This window comes from Carcharhinus amblyrhynchos, chromosome 2, assembly GCF_965287045.1.
Source record: "Carcharhinus amblyrhynchos chromosome 2, sCarAmb.v2.hapA, whole genome shotgun sequence".
Classification (NCBI taxonomy): Eukaryota; Metazoa; Chordata; class Chondrichthyes; order Carcharhiniformes; family Carcharhinidae; genus Carcharhinus; species Carcharhinus amblyrhynchos.
Window position 1 is genome coordinate 25,372,786 of NC_137325.1, and position 24,281 is coordinate 25,397,066.

The 24,281-nt window shown below is 41.4% G+C and overlaps 1 protein-coding gene across 1 annotated transcript in view; it reads right to left on the reverse strand.

Moving 5' to 3' along the window:
- csad (cysteine sulfinic acid decarboxylase) overlaps window positions 1–21,843 on the reverse strand; it is a 91,055-nt gene extending 69,212 nt beyond the window's left edge. The window contains exons 1-2 of the mRNA XM_080203587.1: window positions 21,677–21,843; window positions 2,218–2,384 (exon numbers count right to left, since the gene is read on the reverse strand). Of these exons, the coding sequence (XP_080059713.1) occupies window positions 2,218–2,384; window positions 21,677–21,740 (231 nt within the window). The 5' untranslated portion in view covers window positions 21,741–21,843. The remainder of the gene's footprint in view (window positions 1–2,217; window positions 2,385–21,676) is intronic.
- Window positions 21,844–24,281: the final 2,438 nt, after the last annotated feature.

Below are 24,281 nucleotides of genomic sequence, written 5' to 3' on the forward strand. Positions count from 1 at the left end.
GAAAACTTAAGGCACTTTGGAAAACAGAAAAACAGATTAGAAGGGATTAGGGTGGCCAGGTAGCTGGGGGTAAATGTGCAGGCTTATGGGGATAGGGCCAGGGTGGGATTGTTGTCAGTGCAAGCTCGATGAGCTGAATGGTCTCCTTCTGCATTGTAAGGATTCTAAGATTCTATGTTCCTCACGATATCAGCTGAAAAGCAGGGAGATGCAAACCTGGGGTGCTGCAATGCCAAAACTGGTACACGCGTGTAATTACAATGTAGCAACTTTGCATAAATAGGGCTGGATTTGACGGTGAGACAGTGGTCCCAACAATGGGCCAGATCCCAACAATGGGCCAGAAAGCTGAGGGCAATCCCACCTTGAACGTTTTGGGGAGTTCCGACATGTTTTCTGCCCATCTTGCAGCTAGCGACCTGTTGTCAAGGAGGTCCTTTTAAGGACAAGAATGCTTACCTTAGAGCTGCTGGCCAAGTGGAGGGCCAGCAAATGCTGCAGTGCCACCCAGGGAGGATGGCCACTGCTGGGACTGCAGCCACACAGGATTCTCGCCAATGAACACCAGCCTCAAGATAATTGAGATCAGGGATCTCTGGGACCATTTCACCAGCAGCATGTGAGCCTTCCACTACCTGGGGAGGTTGCCTGGTGAATGTTGGTGGCCTCAATCTCTTGGCAGGCTTTTGGGGGTGATGCTGGTGCAGACAAGGAGGCAGGAGTGATTGATGAGGGAGGGAGGGTTGGGGGCAAAATGTTGCTAATAGGAGGGGTCAGGAACACCCCCGCCACCCCACCCCCAAAAGCCCACCAGATAGTCTAAGCCATCAGAGTTCACCAGGCAATCTCCCCACGTGATGGAAGGTTCACATGCTGCTGATAAAATGCCAGCGGTAGCAGGAAGGTGACCAGCACTCAACCAACCCCACCCCCCACCGCCATTTCCCTGCCCCCCCAGTTTCTCAGCTTCCCCCACCTCCCAGCCCAAATTCAGCCTGTTGTTTCCACTATAAATGTGGACATAGAAATTCATCACGGAAAAATTGACAGGAATTGCATAGGGAATATGACCTTTCATATACTGTACAGATTTTAACTGATGTGTAACTTTGTCTAATGCAGAATAATGCACGGTATGAAGTGCATTTATATTTACATTAATACCATTTCCTCTTCATGTTGTTTCTAATTCTTGAGACAACCATTTTATCTTTTGTTGCCTCTTCCAATGAAGGTGGGGGTAGGTAATGTCTATTGTCTCTGTTGGTCTGTTTGTCTGGATCTCAAAAAATAATATACGGGTTTTAATGAAACTTGGCACACAGATAGGAATATGACCAAGGAAAATTCTGATTAGTTATTGACGAAGATGCTGATCCAGATTCTGGATTTTTTGAATGGATCCGTTAATGCTGGGAGATAGGGGAAATTAACTTCTTTTTACAATGTTGCAGGTTGTTTTATTTACAACCAAAAGAGAAAATGCTGGTAAATCTCAGCAGGTCTGGCAGCATCTGTAAGGAGAGAAAAGAGCTGACATTTCAAGTCCAGATAACCCTTTGTCAAAGGAGCGTTGATGTTCCACACTAAGCTATTCAATGTTAAGAACAGAAATCCAATGGATAACAAAACTATTTTAAGATCCATATAGTTCAGGGGAGGTGATGGCCTAGTGGCATTATCACTCGACTATACATCCAGAAACTCAGCTAATGTTCCGGGGACCCAACTGAAATCCCACCACAGCAGATCGGGGAATTTGAATTCAATAAAATAATATCTGGAATTAAGAATCTGCTGATGACCATTGTTGATTGTCAGGAAACTCCATCTGGTTCACTAACGTCCTTTAGGGAAGGAAATCTGCTGCCCTTACCTGGCCTGGCCTACACCTGTCTCAGAGCTATGGCAATGTGATTGTCTCTCAGCTGCCCTCTGAAATGGCCTAGCAAGCCACTCAGTTTAAGGGCAACTCGGGAGGGGCAATAAATGCTTACCTAGCCAGAGATATCCATGTACGAATAAAAAAATGATGAGAGATTTGCAAGTAGGTATCCTTTCCCAGGAACAAATATGCCATCAATGTTAAACGACATTCCTCATAGAAGGCCATGTAAAGTTGGCATTCAGTTACAAAAGCCTTGCATTTGCCAATGCATTTTAAGAATACGCTGCCACCATTACACTGCATGGCTGATTATTGCCTTAAGCTTGTACCTTCTCATTGACATCAGTCGCTTTCTTTATGGCATCTTCCATGATGATAGGGAATGCCTCCTCAACAAACTTCTCTCCTGCTTTTGCATCCAGCAGAGGCCCATTCAAGACCACCCCATCCACCAGGATTGCACCCTTTTTAGGATAGTGATCGTTGATCAATTCATCTACATTGAAAAATAACAAGATAGTTTTAGTGTCCCAGCAAGTGGGATATTGCAATACAATTGGATTATGAAAGTGACTACATTTACTTTGAATATCATTTAATTCTAAAACTCAGAACTGGTATCAATGGACTCCACTGTGCCCTGTATTTCATTCTGTACTATCTAACAATGAATAATTGGCTATTACAATTTTTACCATGAGAATTATTCTGTAGAATACATGCCAAAGAAATCACTTTTTGACAAGAGGAAAATGTTGTTCTCACATGGTCTTATGGGAAGCAGTAAAATCTGGAGCACTTTCCCCCAATAGATGACCACAGAGCACTTTGCGACTGGTATGATTGTAATTTTTTTATTCTCCTCCCCAGCCAATTTCTGACCTACCTTTTCCCTACAGACCCACACCTGTTGTATAGAGAAAATCGACAGAGAATCGAATGCAAGTCTTTGCCACTGTTAGTATGAGCGAACCACTGATGGTGTGAGGGACAGAATAAGATGGTCGCTTCCCTTACCATTCTGTATGGAAGCATTTGGTCTCCAATCAGAAATTTCAAGATATGCTGGATAATGAACACACAACGTAGATATAAAATTGTACTGTTCCAATTTGCAAAAGGTAGATGGGTAGACGTGTCACAGCTGCCACTGGGAGCTCCATTTTATGCAAGAATTTAGTGAAGTACAAATTAAAGCCAGAATTTTACCATTTTTCCCACCATGGGAATTGGAGTGGGTGTGGATCAGACAGTGGAAAGGTCCATTGACCTTGGATGGGATTTTACGGTTTCGGGACAAGTGAGGCTGTACAATTCCGCCCTAAGTGCATTTCTGAGGTCAAAATCTACATTGCTTCTGAGCTGAGAATCTGGTCCAAAATATGTTTTACCTGATGGATTTTATGAACATTGGAAGGAAATTGTTTTAAACATAAACAAAACTAGCAAGGAATTAGGGTTAGTTTTGGATGAACCACTAAAGAGCTAACACAAGACACAGTGGATGAAATTTTAATACAACAGAACTGTTCACAGTGGAAGGTTAGTACTGGGTCAGGAATCCATCTGTCATTAAATCTTCACCATGGCTCTTTACATCAAACACAACTTTAGCATCCTGCTTCCCGGTTTCCTAACCAAACATAGATGTGATGACAACCTGCATCTATCAAAGGAAGGATTTCTAGTTGAAGGATAGCTTCTGTTCAATGGCACAACATGCTCACTGCAAATTAAAATTCCACACATATTGTAGAATCCCGACTTCCAGGTTTCCTCTTACTGACACCTCCCACACCCGCCCATCCCACCAGCAGGGTCAGGTAATTTAACAGCCAGCCTAACAAGTCTGGAGTTTAATTAGTTCTCATCCAGATTTTTCACAACATTTGTCACACTGCGACAACTGAGTAAAAGTAGAAAATATGACGGGAATTCTCCAGCCATTCACACCGGTGGGATTCTCTGGTCCCGCTGCAGTGAACGGAGATTTGGCTGAGCGCCAAAGTCTCCAGCCTCACTGGCAGCGGCAGCAGGGTGTGAACGGGCCAGAGAACTCCAGCTGATATATCACTGGAAGATTATCTAATAAATCTAACGCTACTTCAAAGGAAGAGAACAAAGCTGTTATAAAAGCAAAATACTGTGGATGTTGGAAATCTGAAATAAAAACAGAAAACGTTGGATAAACTCAGCAGGTCCAGCAATATCTGCGGAGACAGAGGAAAACAGAGTTAACGTTTTGAATCTGTATAGCTTCTTCACAGCTGAGTTATGTTTGTGATCAAATATAATGTAACCCACAACTTTTGAAATAAAATTTTATGTTGTATCCCTCTACACAAGGGAGAATGGAGTTCAAATGAAAAACTGCTGGAAGATCTGTTACAGTGATTGTACAAACACAATGCCTCACATATCTACAACTATGCATGGACACCATTTTCACATGTCCTACGACACAAATCATGACCTGTGCAATGATGTTCTAAAACACATTTGATATTTCACATGGATGCCATGGTAAATCATTGTGAATTCAAACTGTGCTAATTGTTGCCCTTTCTTTGCATTAGGTTACTCACTTCAAAAGGATTATTAACATGGCTTTGTGTACAGGAAGAGGAGATGCTCCAGTTCCAACATAGCTTTTCAAAGAATTCATTCCAGGGATGCTACGCCAGCATTTATTTCCTATCCCTAATTGCCCTTGAGAAGGTGGTAGTGAACAAGGAAAAATTATACATTTCTACCCATGTGGAAATTGCTAAACAGCAGTCAGCATATCGACAAAGAACTTGAACACAGGTTGAGCAGTGAAATAAGGCAGGTAATGAATGATCTAATAGAATTCTCTCACTAAAACAAGTTACTTTTGTTTTAAGCACACAGTACATGGAATGCAGATACAATTAGGCATTTAACAGAATTAAGAATGCTGCGTCTGTGTTAGAACCATCAAATAAACAAGGTCATAAACCGAACACTGAAGTAAATTAAGGACATTTAGGGAAATGATTTGAATTAAGTGTGCTTCCAGATCTTTCAAACTTCAATTCAGACTCAGTCTGCTGGCTCTGATTCCTCACAATTAAGATTTATTTTATGAAATGAGTTTTACAGCAGACAGCCTGATTCAGTTAACCAAAGAAGATTCGTATTTTTTATTTCTAGCCTTGTTACTCAAGAGATGAAATTTATCCTAAACAAAGATTGGCAACACTTAGATCTAAAAATCTGAGAAATATAATAAGATATCATGGTAATGTTCAGCTTAGCAATCACCAGTTATGCGAGATGATTAATTTCAGCCTTATTCTTGGTGATGACTTTAAGAATTTCCAGTTTTTTAAACTTAGTTTTTGCAGCCAGAATTCTCCACAACCAAAAGTCTTATAGCAAAAATTGAAAATGAAGGACCCCTATTAGAAGATAGGGAAGGTTGATTAGAAGATAGGTAGGTTGGAAGATGATGATCTAAGTGGTGAAAGTGGGTAAAATATGCAAATATGCATAAAATATGCATGCTGAAGAGAAGTGCTTATTGTAATTTTCTCCCCTTTTCTCTCCTCTCCTAGAGATGGTCAGCTTGGCTACACAAATGCTGGCACCTTTTCAGGATCATTCCCAGCAGAACATAATTCATATGGCAAAAAAATACATGATTAGATGGAGTGAGGAGGACACTTCAGCTGAGCCCCTTACTCTCTAATTAGTTACTGCACAAAATTTATCCTCCCTTGAACCAGGTTCATGAATGAATTATACTTCAATCTAACAAGTGTTTTCTAACATGTAAATCTGATCATTAAAACAATAGTTAGACCGCTTCGCAGAACTACAATACCGAATGAAGTTATTCTAGCCATTGTGCCTGTTTCAACTCTTCAAAGTTCAATTAGTCCCACTCCTTTGCTCTTTTACCATCACCCTGAAAGTCCTTCCTCTTCAAGTATCTATCCGAATCCCTTTTGAAAGTTGCTATTCAGTCTTCTTCCATTAACCCTTTGACCTGTACCATCCAGAATATATCAATTTGCTGTGTTAAAGACCTTTCTTCATTTTCCCTCTTACCTGCAGCGCTAAAACAATCCCCAAATTATGCCTAAATACGTTTAGTTATACCAGTGCCAATCAAAACTGTTGAGCAAATAAAGATTCTAAATTACTGTTCTTAGTCCAATATGGTGCTAATATCACTATCACTGTAACTGAACACAAAGCACTGAACAATCCAATGAAATAGTTAGTTCCAGCACATTTCAAATTAGAATACAAGGCTGAGAACATAAGAACTAGGAGTAGGAATAGGCCATTTGGCCCCTTGAGCCTGCACACACCATTCAATGAGACCATGGCTAGTCTTTTTGTGGACTCAACTTATCTGCCTGCTCACCATAACCCTTAGTTCCTTTACTGTTCAAAAATTTATCTACCTTTGTCTTAAAAACATTCAATGAGGTAGCCTTAACTGCTTCATTGGGCAGGGAATTCCACAAGTTCACAACCTTTTGGGTGAAAAAGTTCCTCAACTCAGTCCTAAATCTGCTTTCCCTTATTTTGACGCCATGCCCCCTAGTTCTACCTTCCAGTGGAAGCAACCTCCCTGCTACTATCTTATCTATTCCCTTCATAATCTTATATGTTTATAGAAGATTTCCCCTCATCCTTCTGAATTCCAATGAGTATAGGCCCAGATTGCTCAGTTTTTCTTCATAAGCCAACCCGCTCAACCCTGGAATCAACCTAGTAAATCTCCTCTGCACCCCCTCCAGTATTAGTATACCCTTTCTTAAGTAAAGAGACCAAAACAGTACACAGTACTCCAGGTGTGGCCTCACCAGCACCATATACAGCTGCAACTTAACCTCGCTGTTTTTAAACTCCATCCCTCTAGCAATGAGACCTGCAGTGCAGTGCGTTAGGCCAACAAAGCTTCTCAATGTCTCAGAAAAATGAATCCAACAAGCTGCAAATCATTATATTATTATGACTATCAAATAATCTAGGATTGTACTCAAATGCTAAGTATGTCAAATGTTACTGTCACAATAAATGGGAATATTTTCAAAGAATGTTGGAAAAGTTGGTTACATTAAAACAAATTGGGAGTAAAATTCTACTTCAACAGGGCACTAGCAGATCAGCTATCCATTCTACATTCCAGCTGATTTACCTATCCAGTGACTTCAATGATGTACAATGGGTGGCTTAATCCACTCCCACTTACTGAAATTGAATTTCACCCACAGAAAAGGTGAATCATGTCACCCTTGGGAAATGCTGATGATGGAAGCAAGATGACCATAGTTTAGAATGATCTGGCATTCTGAAATGTCAGTGATAGAGTCTGCGCTATCATAATCTCAACAAACTGAGAGAACAGTTTGAAACAAATTCATTGAAAAGGTAGCTTTCAGCTAAGGTCCAGTAGAGGACAAGTGGAGCACCTTTAAAGACAAAGTGCTGAGCATGCAGTATAAATTAAATACTGAGAATCAGCAAGCATATACTAACCAAGCATAACGGTTAATAGATTAACAAATTAATCAACAGTGAAATCTACGAACCTTCAAGGAGAAAAGGGAAAAAGTTCACTGAGATAATGTGAAATGTGCAAAAATATGTCCAAAAGGACATCGAGACCTGGTTAAAAATACAAGGCTGCAGCTCCAAAGCTTAACAGAAAAATATTCTTTCCGTACAACAGGAATAACAGTGCAGTCAGAGATGACATCCACAGAAGATGAAAACAGCGCTAAAATAGAGAAGATAGCAGATTCCTTCCTCCCTTTATTCACAATGAAAGGTAGGAGCAACAGAAGTAGTCTTTTTATATGATTGAGAAGTCTTCTCACACTAAAAGAGTTGTGAACAAATAATTCCCCAAAAAGAGATTGCATTTATCCCAGAGCACCAACATAGAGAAAGGAGATTTACAAAGCATTCACACACAAAAGCCATTGGAGATGTTGTGGTACATTGGGAATAAAACACATTTGTAATGCTCTTTTTCAAAATAGATGACACACTGGAAGCAATGGGTGTTTCACAAAATGTTTCCTTTTTTTATAATTCTATATAAAATTTAATGATTAACAGCATTTCAACATCTTGCCCATTATTACCTATCCTGATTGCCCTTTCACATTTTTCATAATGAATTTAATACTTCCTGGTGCTCATTGAATAGATGAGCAGTAGTTGAATGTGTGACTGAAGCTTTGCTTAATAATGAGTAAGGAGGTGTTGTGGGTTGGTGCTGGGAGCAAATTGCGGGGGCTTGATTTGTTATGTAGCACACAACGTGAACCTTTGCCATAATAGGACACTTGGCAGCAATATAAGTGTCTGGTCTAGTGACGGATGCCCCATCTTCATCCTCCTGCTCTATGCTTTCCTGTATCGAACATGAACGATGAGCCCTCTTTGTCCTCCTCATCCTGTAATTCTCCTGCGTATCTCTCTTCTGTACATGTGCTGATCCCACCACAGCACATCATTGATGCCACATATCTCTTCTGAAGTGCTGTCAAACACATCCAAGTCAACTCTCATCCTGATCATGTCAATTTGAAATCCTCTAAAACTGAAAAAGCTGTGTGCACATAATCACACTGTGCCAAGTCTAAGCCAGAGGGAGATGCAGCAGCAGTAAGTAAGGTTTTTATTCAGATAGGCCACTGACAAGTTTAAATGCCCATCAAAACTGCTGCTCCAATTTGCCTGTTTCCCAGACTTAAGTGAAATTTGGAGCCTCCTAATTATGCTAATTGTACCAACACGCATTCCAATTAGGAAATCTCCAACCTCCAAATGCACGCCATTAAGCCCAGAAATGGGCACACTGGAGCTGGTTTGCACTCCTGCTGTCAAAGTCAATCTTTTAACATTACACAAGCCTCCTCTCCCCACCCACCCACCACTTGCCTCCAGCAGTTCTCAACCTGTCCATTCTTGGGAGTGAAGGTTCTCCCTGTGGGCTCAGAAATTCAATGTAAATTACTAAAGGATATTTTGCTGCCTGTGTCCTTACTTGTGCCATGTCCTGCTCATCAGCCCTGTGTCCGCTACCCTACATTGGTTCCCAGTCAAGCCTTAATTTTAAAATCTCATTCATCTTTTCGAATCCCTCCTCATCTCTCCAATATCTTACATCCCTCCAGGAAATCTGTACTCATCCAATTCTGGCCTCTTGGGCATGCCTAATTTTAATTGTTCCATCATAGGCAACACAGTTTCAACTGCCTAGGACCAAAGCATTGGAATTTCTTCCCTAAACCATTCTGATTCTCTACCATTCTTTCTTTCTGGAAGACACACTTAACTCATTGACCAAGCTTATACTATCAGTCCCAATGTAGCCTCATAAGGCTCAGCGTCTAATTTTGCTTATAACAGCCCTGTGAAGCGGTTTGGAATGCTTTGTTAAATTAGTTTGAAGTTTATTTATTAATGTCACAAGTAGGCTTACATTAACAGTGCAATGAAGTTACTGTGAAAATCCCCTAGTCGCCACACTCTGGCGCCTGTTCGGGTACACTGAGGGGGAATTTAACATAGCCAATTCATCTAACCGGCACTTCTTTCGGACTGTGGGAGGAAACCTGCAGCACCTGGAGGAAACACAGGCAGTCACAGGGAAAATGTGCAAACTCTGCACAGTGATCCCAGCCAGGAATTGAACCCGGGTCCCTGTCTATGTGAGGCAACAATGCTAACTACTGTGCCACCATACAGCCCATTAAAAGCATCGTGTGAATATATGGGCAGAACTTTACTGCCACATTCATCCTGAAGTCATAAAATCCACCCAAAGTCAACGGACCTTTCCATGGTCCACCCTTCACCTGCTCTGATTCCCGTGACGGGCAGGGCAGTAAAATTCCAGCCATTGTGTTGTCGCTGTCATTAATCATTTATCCAAAACAATGGAATATAAGACACAGAATGTCATCCTCAGACTGTATGGTGCGCCATGTCACATCTTAAATATTTTGTCTAGTTCTAATCACTGAGTCAACGAGGAGGCACTCAAACATAGGTGAAACATTCAAACATGGGGGAGACTTTGTAATATAGGAGAGAGATTCAATAACGGAGGCAAGTATTCAAGTACGGGAGGCAAGTCAAGAAGAACTATGATGCTAATCCATCATATTGGAATCTGAGTACAGACTTTGGCTTTTTGATTGTGAGAGGTGATTTTGCAGACGAAGCTAATACAATTTTCTTGAGTTCTCTTCCCAGTGGTGGGTCCAATCAACAGAGCCACAATCTATAGCTAGGGCAAGGAGGCAGGTCCTGAATCGACCCCAATGATCTCGCTGTTGGTGCCAATCTGGTGTACAGTAACTTTCTAACCAACTGTGCCAATTAGTCCCCTAGCACTCTGAGTTGCTGTGGTAACATACACATTTACTTGTATGTTCTAGTGATGGTACAGGCTCCAAATCCCTTTCATCACATGACTGACCAGAAAGCTCTCTCACTCTTATACAAGTTAACACTCAATCTGTTTGACCATGTTATGAACATATGTTCCTTTAGCCCTCAAGTCTGGAGTGGGACTTGAACACAGAGCTAATGGCATAGAGGCAGAGACACTAGCCAGTGAACCGCAGGACTTCCTAAATAATGTAACCTCATCCCAGATGAAGGCAGAAGCTCCAATCTAAATCATTTAAGAGTGATGTTAGTGTATCTATAAGAGATTCTTTAAAAATCAAGTTCTCACATGAACATGATGAAATCATGAGGCTCTCACAGCCTCAGCTCTCATTGTAGCCAGGCTGTGTGTAGGAGACCTTTTATTGCTCCTTCAGTGGTTTAAATGGAGTTATTTTTACTCTGGGATCTTTTATGATCCTGCATTTTAAGGAAGAAGACTGGTTGGCAGGTAATGTGTTTTGGACAGTTTTTCTTATTCCTAGTGAATTTAAGGTTTGATTTTCTGATGGCTGGCAGCAGTTTAGTATTAGAAGGGATATCAAGCTGAAAAGAAGTGTTTCTCTCATTCCCTAGTTTCGGAAATTCTGCTGGTTAGCTGAAAGTAATTCCTCTTGCCTTCCTGGAGTTGAAAATCTGCTGTTGGTGGCTTGATCAGAGAGTCCTCCTGTTGTTCTGGGAAGCTATTCTGACTTCAAACTGTTCTGAGTGTATCCAGAGGGCTGCCAGAAGATACAAGGCTGAGAAGTCAGAGCTTCAATTCTCCAACCAAAGGACTCAGTTCCAGTATCACATGAGCATTAGTCTTTGCTGTGTTAAACTTGTGGAAAGGTTTTTACCTAAGGAAAGTTTTGTTTGATGGGAACATTTTAGATATATTTGTTAAAGGTCATACATTATCATGGTGGGGTTTTTTTGTAATTGATAAAAGTTATTGTTAATTTTCTTTCTATACATGTTGACTATACTCTTTAATAAACTTTGTTTGATAAAAGCTCCCTCCTGGGTCATTTGAATTATATCCAAACTGAAACATCTCATGCTTACCCTAGCCAAATTCAAAATGCAAAACTTATGACCCAGACAGGCCCCACAGAACACTTTGAAGTTCCTGACCTGCATAATAACATAAGGCTTCCCCCAACATGATACCATTGAGGGGTAGCTGGGCTTTTGAAGGGCAGGTTGTCAGCAGACCTTTAGATTGGGGGTGTGGAATATGTCCCTCTGTAAAATCTAGCCCATTATTATAAGTGCAACTTTAATGTAAAAGTTGATGGATATTATCATGCCCCAGTATATTCCAAATTTCAAACTGATTTTATGTATTAAAACTGACCACAAAAAACTGCAAAAAGGTGGCCACCCATGGATATGTGACTTACCTTGTGATTGAAGCAACTCCCTTGTCTCAAGCAGGAACAAAAGGAACCTTCTAGACTGATGTTGACTCAATGTCCTTTCCTGAAGCTAGTTCAAAAGGGTTCAATTGAATGGGTCTTCCAAATACAAAGACATTGACTGTCTCAAACTCACAAGATTGCAAAATCCACAACATAAATCAACCTAACCACCCTCCTTATTTTAGAAAAGGATTTTTGACTTATAAACTGTCATGGGGTAAGAAAGCCACGCTTTCTCTTTGCTTTCAAACGCATCATCATGGAATTCCACCAAAAGCTATCAAACCCACTGTAGGTCATCCAAGTAGCCAAAGTAATAAACTACAATATCTTGAAAATAGGAATAGGGCTCTCTCCAACCTCTTCCAACTTCAAGTTCACCAGAGAACCAACTTCCTGGCAATTTCAATTACAAGTAGCGTCATAACTTCATGAGAATCCTCTGACTCTAAGACCTTTACTTCAGCCAAAGCATCAACTCACGTAACAAACTATAGGTTTTCCACAAAAGAGACTGAGGTAACTATGAGTTGTAACCATACTGTTTTATGTCAAATCTTTGGCTGTGTTTTAGTGTGTGTGAGGTGAGTGAGTGAAACGTTCAAAATGTCCAGAGCAAATGTGTGACAATAAATAATCTTCATTATTTTAAAATTGACAAAAAGCTTAACGCTGGAATTATTTAATTGGAACAATCACTCTAAGGATAAGAAAATACACATCTTTTAAGCATACATATTGATCCCAGGCAGTTAAAAAGAAAAACATACAACGTATCTGTGACAATATAATAGGATCAAAGTTCCGCATTTATGTTATTAATCAGTATTTACTGACACTTGCTGGAACTTGTATGTATATTCACAAAGACAACTCTGGGCACAGGTAGAATGTCTGATTACATTCCTTCCTAACTCACATTGATCATGTGAAATCAGTTGTTTGGTGACATACCAGATGCAAGATGTTGCCCTTTGTATCCCATCACAAGTTGCAGTGCTAATTTGGAGTAATGGAGTGGGACAGAGGTATAAAGAGGAGAACATTAAAGGGAAATGAAGGGGGTGGCACAGTGGCACAGTGATTAGCATTGCTGCCTCACAGTGCCAGGGGCCTGGGTTCAATTCCCGGCTTGGGTCACTATCTGTGCTGAGTCTGCACGTTCTCCTCATGTCTGGGTGGGTTTCGTCCGGGTGCTCCGGTTTCCTCCCTCAGTCCAAAGATAAGCAAGTCAGGTTGATTGGCCATGCTAAATTGACCTGAGTTTCAGGGGGATTAGCAGGGTGAATATGTGGGGTTACAGGGATAAGGCCTGGGTGGGATTGTTGTCGGTGATGGGCTGAATGTCCTCCTTCAGTACTGTAGGGGTTCTATGATTGTATGAAGGAAACAAAGTTTACTACTCCACCCTGAGGTCTGAGGGTTGCTGCAAGTTGGGATATTTTCAAATGGTAGTTTTCTCTTATGATTTGGCTGCCTCTGTGAATTTCTTTTGAACATCCTAATGAACATTATTTTATACTTAATTTGGAATTCCAGGACAAAATTAGGGATGGAATTAACGGACAGGTGAATCAGCATTAAAGCAAAAGAAGTTTCACAACTGATAACAGAAACTTGGATGTCCACAAATAAACATCACTTTTAATGTATTAAGTACTTTGAATTAGTAAAATTCTCGGTATAAGTGTAAAGTCGATTATTACTAGACTCATTTACAGGACAGAATGAGGCCATTTGGCCCTTGGAGTTCATGTCAGATATTCATTAAACTGTAATTAAGGAATATGACACTTGGATATAATATTGACAAAAACAGGCTTTTATCCTGTATTGTTGAGGCCTTTCACTCACCTAAAGTTTTTGCTGTGTGTACCTATCAACAATGATTAAATTGCTACTTAGGATGAAGATTTTTTATTTTCATTTTACAGATGTCTCGATGAGCATTTATTGCCCATCCCCAATTGCTTATCAACCACTGCAGTCCATGTGGTGTAAACACAACCACAATGCTATTGAGTCTGTAGTCATTTCAGAGGGCAGTTAAGAATCAACCACATTGCCATGGGTCTGGGGTCACATTGCAGGCCAGACCAAGTAAGGACAGTAGATTTCCTTCCCTAGAGAACATTAGTGAGATAGATGGGATTTAATGACAATTGCTTCACAGTCATCACTGGAGTTGTAATTAGAGATTGTTACTAAGTTCAAATTCCATATTCGAACCTATATTATTAGTCCAGCGACAGTATAACTACGCCACCACCAGCACTTCTCCTGGCTAAACAAGTTGTGCCTTTCATTCTCACACTAGTATAGTGCACTTTTTTAATAGGTGATCTCTTGTTATGTATAAATCTTATTTCAATTCTAGCACGTTCCCACTCACTATGGCACTTAAAGTGGAAAGTCATTTCAACCAGTGAGTCTGCAGATGTGTATGTTCACAACAAATGACAGATTGAGTCATTGGACTGGGCTCATAAACACAGTCAGATATTGAAAATCTTGTTACTGACAAAGCAGTGAGTTTTCACACTGACTCATCATAATATTATTCTCAACAAAGTCATGCTGCATAGTCAGCTCAATGATGTTGCAAATGCCAAATACATCCTGCCCCTGAAAACTTGGAAGACTCTTCGGAGGAAGTGGATGAAGGAACCTCAGAGGCCTGCACCAGCTCTGCATCAGCTTCCACCTCGCAACTCACCATCCCACAGACTCTCACGTCGGTGGGTCAAGATAGTGGTGAGGCATCTGGGTCACTCTTTGGTGCGCACGACGCATCTGATGATGAGGTAGAGGAGGGAATGTCCAAGGCCTCTGGCAGGCAGGGACCTGCCAGAAGTGAGGGCTTAGCTGGCTCCAGGCTAAATGCTGGGCCTCTGCAATCATTTCTCCCTCAGCAGCTGGAGATGCAGCAACAGAGCCAGGGAATGCAGGAGGAACTGATGGCCACACTGGACCAACTGTTGGGGCTTTGACACAGGGTTATCTGGACTCAAAACGCCAGCTCTTTTCTCTCCTTGCAGATTCTGCTAAACCTTTTCAGCATTTTCTCTTTTGATAAATATTCTTGAAGTCAATCAGACAAATTCAAGATGTTATTATCTTGCTCTCTCACAATGGAATTTCTCTGCCAATCTGATCATCTGAATAATATACTCAGCTTTTTTAAGTACCACATAGTTTGCCCTGAGACATTGTGCTTTATAATTGATGGTGCCTCTATAATGTCCAACAAGAATTATAGAATCATATGGTACAGAGGGAGGCCATTCATTATGGTTGTGTTGGCTCTTTAAAACTGTTGTGCAATTTGTTCCACTTTTTTCACATAATTTCTTTTTCCTATTTTAAGTATCTAAATCCCTTTTGAAAGTTACCATTGAACCTTCTTCCCCCACGCTGTCAAGCAAAAGCATTGCAGATGGTAACAACTTGCCATGTTAAAAAAAAATCTTTTCCCACTGGTTCTTTTGCCAATTGATAAAATCTGTGTTCTTTTGTTACAGACCCTGCCAATGGAAGCAGTTTTTTTTCCAAATTTACTCCAACAAACTCTTCATAATTTTGCAAGACTCTATTAAATCTTCTCTTAATCTTTTCTGTTAGAAGGAGAACAATCCCAGCTTCTAACAACTCTCCACTGGTCCTGGGCTTTTCCAATTTACATTCATTGAGATAAAAGGGCTCCGTTAACCAAAAGCATGCAATCTGATACAACTACACAAATAAAGTAAATGTCGATTGAAGAATCTTACATGATTTCAATTTCCCCTCAGTTCAATTTGGATTTCTCAATGGTAAGATGTCCATTTAAAAGGTAAAGATGTTTACTGGGCAGCAGAAAAAGGAGTGGCACAATGATCGTGTCAATGAGTGACAAATTTATCCTAACCTGTAGTATCTGACAAGCCATGAAAACAGGTAGGAGCTTCTGGTCCTGCTGATGTCAACAGCATTTCACATGACTCTCCCGTTCTGCTGCTGGGGAACCCACCGTGGGGAGTCGCCTTCGGTGGGACCGGAAGATCCCACCAGCGGAAAGGACTGGAAAATCCCGCCAAAGGACCTTCAACACTTTCTTAGCTCAAGGTGGCTAGGTAGGAAAATACATTTAGTGTTGACGCGTCCTGCCAACCATCTAAACAGATGCATGACAAGACAAAGTAAGATTTTACTTTATAAAGCAAATTCAGAAAAAGATAAGCTTTAGAGATATAAATTGGGGAAAACACAAGCTAAATTTAAAGGAAAGTTCCTGAAAGAATTAAATTGAAAATTTAACAAAGGATGATTACAAGGATGGATAAAATGCTGAGGAGGGCAGTTATAAAAGTTGAGCACAAAATGAAAAAGTGAGGGGTAAACATTGGAGCAGGAGGAGGCCATTTAAGAACATAAGAACATAAGAAATAGGAGCAGGAGTAGGCCATCCAGCCCTTCGAGCCTGCCCCGCCATTCAATAAGATCATGGCTGATCTGTCGCTGCTCAGTTCCACTTTCCCGCCCTCTCCCCATAACCCTTAATCCCCTCTCCTATCAAAAACCCATCAACCCGCGTCTTAAAAATATTTGCCCCTCAAGGCTGTTCCACCACCATTCAATGAAATGACAGATGAATTTCAACCTAACTCCATATTTCTGCCTTTGCCTCTCATCGCTTAAAACCTTTGATTAACAAAATTCTATCATTCACAATTTTAAAATGAATAATTGATCCAGCAGTTATTGCCATTTTGGGAAGAGAGTTTCAGGCTTCCACAAACTTTTGCATGAAGAAGTATTTCCTAATTTCACTCATGAGAGGCTGTCTTTATCTTGTCTGTATCACTTAATACCATGAAAATTTCAATCAAATCTCCCCTTAACCTCCAACATTACAAATAATACTAGCTTGTTTAACCTCTTGTATAGCTACACTGCACAAGCTTAAAGGGCAATATCTTCCTCAGATGAGGACTGCTGACAGTACTCTGGGTTTGGTCTACACAAGGCTTTGTATGCTGAAGCATTCTATTCCTCTTTTAAAGCCAGCATTTGTTAGACTTTTTGATTGTTTTCTACACATTTTCATGACATTTTAATGATCAATATACCTGTGCCTCCAAGTCTATTCGGACCTCCATTGTTTCTAGTCTCTCATCATTTAGAAAATAACCTGTTGTATCATTGTTAGGTCCAAAGTTGATGGCATTATGGTTGCCTACATTGAAAGCCATTTGCCATAGTTTTACCCATTCACTTAATCTTTCGATGTGGTCAATTTTACACTTTATCTCTATTATCTATAATTCCCTGGATTTCTTCACGAAACTTTCTTAAAAAGCGGAGTGGTGTGCACAATTTTCAAGTCTAAGGTTAAGGTCCCAAATTGAAGATTATGGTTGGGAGTCCCGCAATGTTCATGCCTCCTTGTTTTAAAACCCTGAGATGGAAACGTCTGGCCCTGGGGACTTGTCATTCCTTGGTGCTACAAATTTCTCCATTACTGTTGTCCTGCATTAGTTAATTTCATTGACTCCCTGTCCCTAGTCGATAATAGCTTCCTTGGGATGTGTGGCCTGCTGAGCTCTTCCTCTGCAGCAAATAATGGTACGAAGTAACTATTCAGCATGTCCACCATTGCTTGATTTCCATTGACTGCGTCACCATAATCAGTTTTCAAATGGCCTACATTGCTTTTGATCACCCTCTCTTATGTAATGCAGCTGTAGAATATTTTTGTATTGATTTTGATACCCCTTGCCAGTCTCTTTTCATATTCTATTTTGTAGCTCTTCCTATCTTCGTTGTCACCCTGTGTTTCTTCCCCATTCACCAGAAACTGTGACTTTTTTGCATTTTTGGATGCTTTTGGTTTTTGTTTTATGTTCAAAGAACCATAGAATGCCTATAGATTAGCCATCCTTTGATTGGATGGTGGAACAGGCTTGAGGGGCTGAATGGCCCACTCTTGCTCCCATGTTCTTGTCACTATGTGTGTGCATTTCTCATTTCACGCAAAGCACTGACCACAAAGTCTAGTTTAGAAATTTTGTAGTATCTTACAACTTGGAAGTATTACACTGCTCTGTACCGGCATTTAGTTCTTTTCAGATTGCAAACCTCATGTGGGATTTTCCAGCAGTGCTTGCCCCGAAACCATGGTCCACCTTTCCATGTTCTGTCCCATGCCCGCTACGATTCCCATGTGTGTGGAACAGGAAAATTCATCCCTATGTATTTTCTTTCACATAAATAGCAAAGACAAATATTGGTCAATTTGTTCTGATGCATGTTGTAAAGCAGAATTATTTATTTTTAATGTTTTACTCCATCCTTGCAGTTATAAAGCCAATACTCAGAGTGGACACCCAAATCCATTCCAGGCTTGCTCCAAAAACCAAATTCACATTGAATCCAATTCATGGTCCCCACATGGGAGATAAGCAAGATCCAAGCTGACAGGATGAGACTTGATCTAATGCTTGATCTTCATCAATTATGGTAGAATACAATCTAAATTTGCAGAGTTCTTCAATTGAAGAGAAAAATCTTGCTCACTTTTGGTCGGGGGAGTAATTTTGCTGCAGTTTTTAAAGGATTAAATATGTGGCACAATTAGTTTGTAATCAGATGTATCAAATTCTTTGACCTTGAATGTTTCCTAATTAGGTTCCTCCCAACTTGTGCATCTCCAAGGAGCTGAAAATGTTCAGAATTTGTTAGTTTGCCTACTAACATATAATGCTGACATTTTAACCCTTACAACTGCTGGGCACATCAAGTCAAAACCCAACTTCCAAAGTTGGCACAGTGGTTAGCACTGCTGCCTTACAGCTCCGGGAACCCGGGTTTGATTCCCAGCTTGGGTCACTGTCTTGTGGAGTTTGCGCATTCTCCCTACGTCTGCGTGGGTTTCTTCCAGGTGATCCAGTTTCCTCCCACAATCCGAAAGATGTGCTGGTTAGGTGCATTGACCATGCAAAGTTCTCCCTCACTGTACCCAAACAAGTGCCCGAGTGTAGTGGACAGGGGATTTTCACAATAACTTCATTACAATACTAATTGTGATACTTCTTGTGATACTAATAAATAAACAATCAGGTTTTTTTGCATCTGCCAATATTTTCCCTAAATTTAAAATTTTTTCCTTACAATTGCTTTTACAACTTTTGTCCGTTTTTCCCTTTTGGTTTTCCAGACTGAGCTTAAAGACCAGTTCAGCAACTGATTAAAAGTCCAAACTCTATAAATTGATATGCAAATGGCAGAAATGCTACAAAGTTAATCTCTGACAATGAATGCCACACAGAGTTGAGCTTGCTATCAACAAGTCAATGCACCAGCATCTCCCGCTGGTCTAGCATCACCTCGGTGAGTTATGTGGTGCTGTAAATGAAAAAGTATGTCAAAACACATTGGCTGTATATGCTGGCACTGTGATATGAATGAGAAATAGTTATTCAGCTTTCTCAAAACGAAAGTGGATCGTCAAATCTATTCATAATGAAACTGCACCTCTTAATGCAAATAAATCTTTGGTTTACAGATGTGAGCAGTAAAGCTCTGGTGGGCATGTCTGTGTGGAGTTTGCATATCCTCACAGTGTCTGCGTGGGTTTCTTCTGGATGCTCCAGTTTCCTCCCACACTCCAAAGATGTGCAGGTTAGGTTGATTGAGCATGCTGGATTGCCCCTTGGTGTCAGGGGGACTAGCAGGGTAAATATGTGGGGTTATGGTGATGTGGCCTGGGTGGGATTGTTGTCGGTGAGAGCTCAATGGGCTGTATGGCCTCCTTCTGTACTAAAGGGATTCTATGATTGAATGCCTGACATCCACTTACTTATGAATAAGTGGTTTTAAAAAAGTCTGAAATCATGTGCATTTCATGTCATGTTCCTGCCTGAAGGGTTGGTAGAAACAGATTCAAAAAGTGGTTTGCAAAATGGGAACCAGATATCAGTTTATCTGGGCAAAGAGCGGGAAAATGGGATTTATTCAGAATGCTTTCCCTCACAAACGTGATGGGACGAATGGTCTTCCTCTAAGCTGGAAGCTTCAATGACAGAGTGAGCACAGCTCTTTCAGGTCCCACTTGTCCATCCTTTTTTCCAGAGACAGAACCCTCTGAAGCCGTGCTCCTATTTCCTCCAAAGATGTGTCTGCGAGGTTGATTGGCCATGTTAAATTGACCCTAGTGTCAGGGGGATGAAGCAGGGTTAATATGTGGGGTTACGGGAATAAGGTGTGATTGTGGTCGGTGCAGACTCAATGGGCCGAATGGCCTCCATCTGCTTGAGTCTTATTCTCGCACCGAAAGCCGAGCCCCAAGAGTTCTTAGCTCTGCATATCCGAAATCGCAGTGTGCAAGGTGGCAAAATTAGTTCAGAACATTAAACTAGGGGAAGATCCTAAATAAAGGCAGATATTGTACCCGTGTCCATGTCTCTGTTATTTCTCACATCTAACGGTTTCACTCATCACCTTGCTGGCCTGCTTATTTGATACACCATCACAGCAATATCTGAAGTCCTGAAATCAAGCTGTCCATTTCCAGGGAGGAGGTGGAGTTTACTGGCAATGAAACGCTTCCTTTTTGCGAAACCGGAGCGCATCGGGATGTATAACACCAGAAAAGCAACGCAGAGAGCAGAAAGCGAGACACACACGGTCAGAGTTTTGTTTTAAATGTGCGTCCCTTTAAGCAATTTGCGAAGGAATGAACTATCCTCTTATAAACCTGCCCAGGATTAGTGCAGGAGAGGCTAGATTAGCGCAAGGAGCAAAAAAACCCGCCTTCATTCCGTCCACGCCAAGGTCACAGCAGCAACAATAATAACTCCATGCGGTAATTTGCGGCAGAGTCGATTGCATTCACTTTGTATCGCGGCGTTTCCATAGAGACAGCGACCCATCTGGCCACTTTATTGCTCTTGTGCTGGTCGCAGTGGAAATCTACCCAGCGTGGCTGATGCCGGGAAAGTGGAAGGAGAGACAGTTGACAGCCTGGCTGTCAGTTTCAGATGCTGCCCTGATTCCACTGGCCACACTCCCTCCTGCCCTCCCCAATCACCCAAAAAAAGGGGCAGCGGAGACCAAACCTCACCCCCAGCAACAGGCTGGGGGGGGGGGGGAACTGCAGAGTGCGGAATGGGCAGGGGGAGCAGTTTCTCAAAAGGGGCTAGCACGAATCTGATAGGCCGAGTGGTCTCCTCAAGATGTAGGAGAGGAGAAGAAACACTGAGGCTTGGGAAGCTTAGGCGCTTTCTGCCCATCTACAACCCCACAGGCTCCATGTAACCCTGCAATCCAACCAGCCTCCACTTGCTAAATTCAAACATTTTTGCTAAAACACACACTATGCATAAAATAAAACACATTTTTCTGAAATAAGATACCCTTTTCCTAAAATAAAACACTTTTTCTAAACTAAAATACGTTTTTCAAATTAAACACATTTTTACCAAAATAAAACGCACTTTTTCTAAATTAAACACGTTTTTACTAAAATAAAACACTTCTAAATTAAACACATTTTTACCAAAATAAAACATACTTTTTCTAAATTAAACACGTTTTTACTAAAATAAAACACACTTCTAAATTAAACACGTTTTTACCATAATAAAAGACACTTTTTCTAAAATAAGATACACTTTTTTAACGTTCGCGTGAATGTAAAATTACTTATTTCTCATTTTTGAGACCACGCTTGTAACTTGGTAAAGGGACGAAAAATGATAGCGGAAATTCAGTTCCGATGAGAGGGAACTCTCTCGATTTTGGGGACACCTTCACTGCGCATTGTCAGTGAGATCCCCAGCAAATTCTAGCGCTGCGCATTTAAAGACGAAATCAGTTTTGAACCCCCGTTCTGAATGCGCGCTGTGCTGACACCTGTAACACACACACGCACACTGCAGCATCGCCCGGGAACATTTACCCGCATTGGAACTGCTGTATCCCTGGATCTCCATTGTCTCCGCCTCGTGGCTTTTGTCTCCCATCCGAAGCTGCTGGATGCTTGTGGTCTCCGTCCCGACTGTGTCCCTGGAACAGTCGCAAGGCAAGGTAAAGGGATAAAGAGAGAGTGGGAGGGGAAGGGACAGAAAGGCGTAGAAAGGGATAGAAGATGGGGAGAGGGGCGGAGAATCGACAGATAGGGACAGACAGCAGTTATTGACGTCAGACTAGGAAAGTACAGCAAATGAGCAGAGTGGAAAAGTACTGAAACACGCACGTGTGAGTGTATAATGGATAATGTAAAGCCAGTGGAAAAATACTGAATGTAAAACACAGATCTGTATACATTACATCCATATATGTATATATAAACCTAATGGAAAAATACCAGAACCTAGACATTGATCTGTATATGTTGCATACACACACATATATACATATGAACTTAATGGAAAATACGAGGGTACCTTCTGAGCATATAAAACATATAATATGCTGCTGAGAAGAGCAAAGAATACACAAGGATGTTTACCCACAAACATATTACAAAAATGAATGAATAAACCCAGTGTTGGAACATCACCGCCTCTTTAACCTATCAATCAAATGCATATGAAAGGTGAGAATGTATTGAGATACTTTTGTGCCTCTGCATGAGGGTATATCTTATTCCAAGGAATGCATGCTTATTTAAATAAATATATAAAATACAGTGCATAACTACCTGCGCACTTCAATATATATAATACTGCTAAGGTGCCCATGTCTCCATGCGAAATCATATAAATTTAGTGGGAAAGTGCCATACTAATGGACCCATTGAAATTTGTAAGACTTCAATTGTTGGATTTTTGGATCAAGAGATATGAGGCTGTAAAAGTTTCAAGTTGTGCTACAATCAGCCAGGATCAAATATTGAAACAAACCCAAAGGATTTAATGCCCTATCCCTGTGTTTTCTATCTTCCAACAAGCCTTCTGGATACTTAATCCTTTCAGCTTCGATGCACATCTTCTTTATTAATTTCCATATGCGTAGTGGATAATGACGTCCTATTTAAAAGAAATCGAGATGTTTTTATGCAGCGAGTTATTGTGATCTGAAATGCATTGCATTAAAGGGAGATTGAAGTAGACATAAAACATAGAAAACATAGAATATTATAGTACAGGCCCTTCAGCCCTCAATATTGCGCCAACCTGTGAAACCAATCCAAAGTCCATCTAACCTACAATATTCCAATATCATCCGTAGATTCAAAGGGATGAATACTTGAAGGAAGGAAATGGCAAGGGAATGGGACTCATTAGAATCAACACAGGCTTGATGGGCCAAATGGTCTTCTTCTGAGTTGTATGATTCTGCACGTCTGTGGATATGAGAACATGAAGCTAGTTGAAATGTGTTGAGGCACATATCTATTTATAAATCTTGAAGCATGCAAGCCAAGTGGAAAAACACTAGCACACACACCAACTGTACACATGAAAACCTTGTGGAACAGTACCCACTTGCCTCTATGCAATGGAAAAGTTATCAACCTCATGGAAAAATATTGACATATGCACATAGACACACAAGGAGTGATTCTCCCATCCCACTGCGCTAAAACATTAGCACGGTGGGCCAAGAGATTCGCATGTTGGGTGATTCGTAGGATTTGCGCATGTGTTCCCGCTGCACGCGCATCTCCCAGTGCTGGATATTTGGCACTGTCTGATTCACATTGGAAACCAATGGGAATATAAGTAAGTTATTAACCCCACTGGAGTGCAAGTGGAGCAACTGGGGCTCCCCAAGGAGTCAGGCGATGGAGGGTGGTGCCTCCTGGCATGAGCACCCTGGCAGTGCCAGCCTGTGTCCCCTGCCCAAGGGATAAACTGTGCATGCCCAGGGGGCACACTGGCAATGTGTATCAGGCATGGCGCAGTGCCAAGGGGGTGGAATCTATTGGGGCAGGCCCAATCGGTGGGGGTGGGCAGATCCCGCTGCCACTCTGCCATTATGATTGATGGGGGTTGGAGGGAGACCAGCAATCAGAGGCTGGCTGCAGGGAGGGGGTGCGGTGGTCAACCGGGGTGAGGGGCATCATCACTGCTGGGGGAAGGGGAGGAGACGGCTGGAGAATGGGCTGTCCAGGATAGGAGGAGGCCACAAGGGTTTTATGGGCGGGGGGGGCAGCACTGCGGAGGTTCCGGGCTGGCCAGCAATGGGGAGGATGACAGTTCTGAACTGTCAGCCTCCCGGGTGGGCCCCGCCTCCTGAAATCTAATGATATTCACGTTGGTGGCTTCTGCAATGCACAATGTGGGAGATTCTAGTGTGAACTCCCACTGAGAAAAACAGCATGATTTACTCCAGTTTTCACACAAATTTGATACTTAGAACTTTTGTGGGAGAAACCCAGCCACAGAGTCTATATTCCAGAAAGGATATCAACCTCGTGGAAAAGAAACAGCACACACACACACACACACACACACACACACACATGCGCACACACAATTTATACACTGGAAAATATATAAAATGGTGAAAAAATGTTGACACGAATACACATGTACAGACACATATTATCTATAATA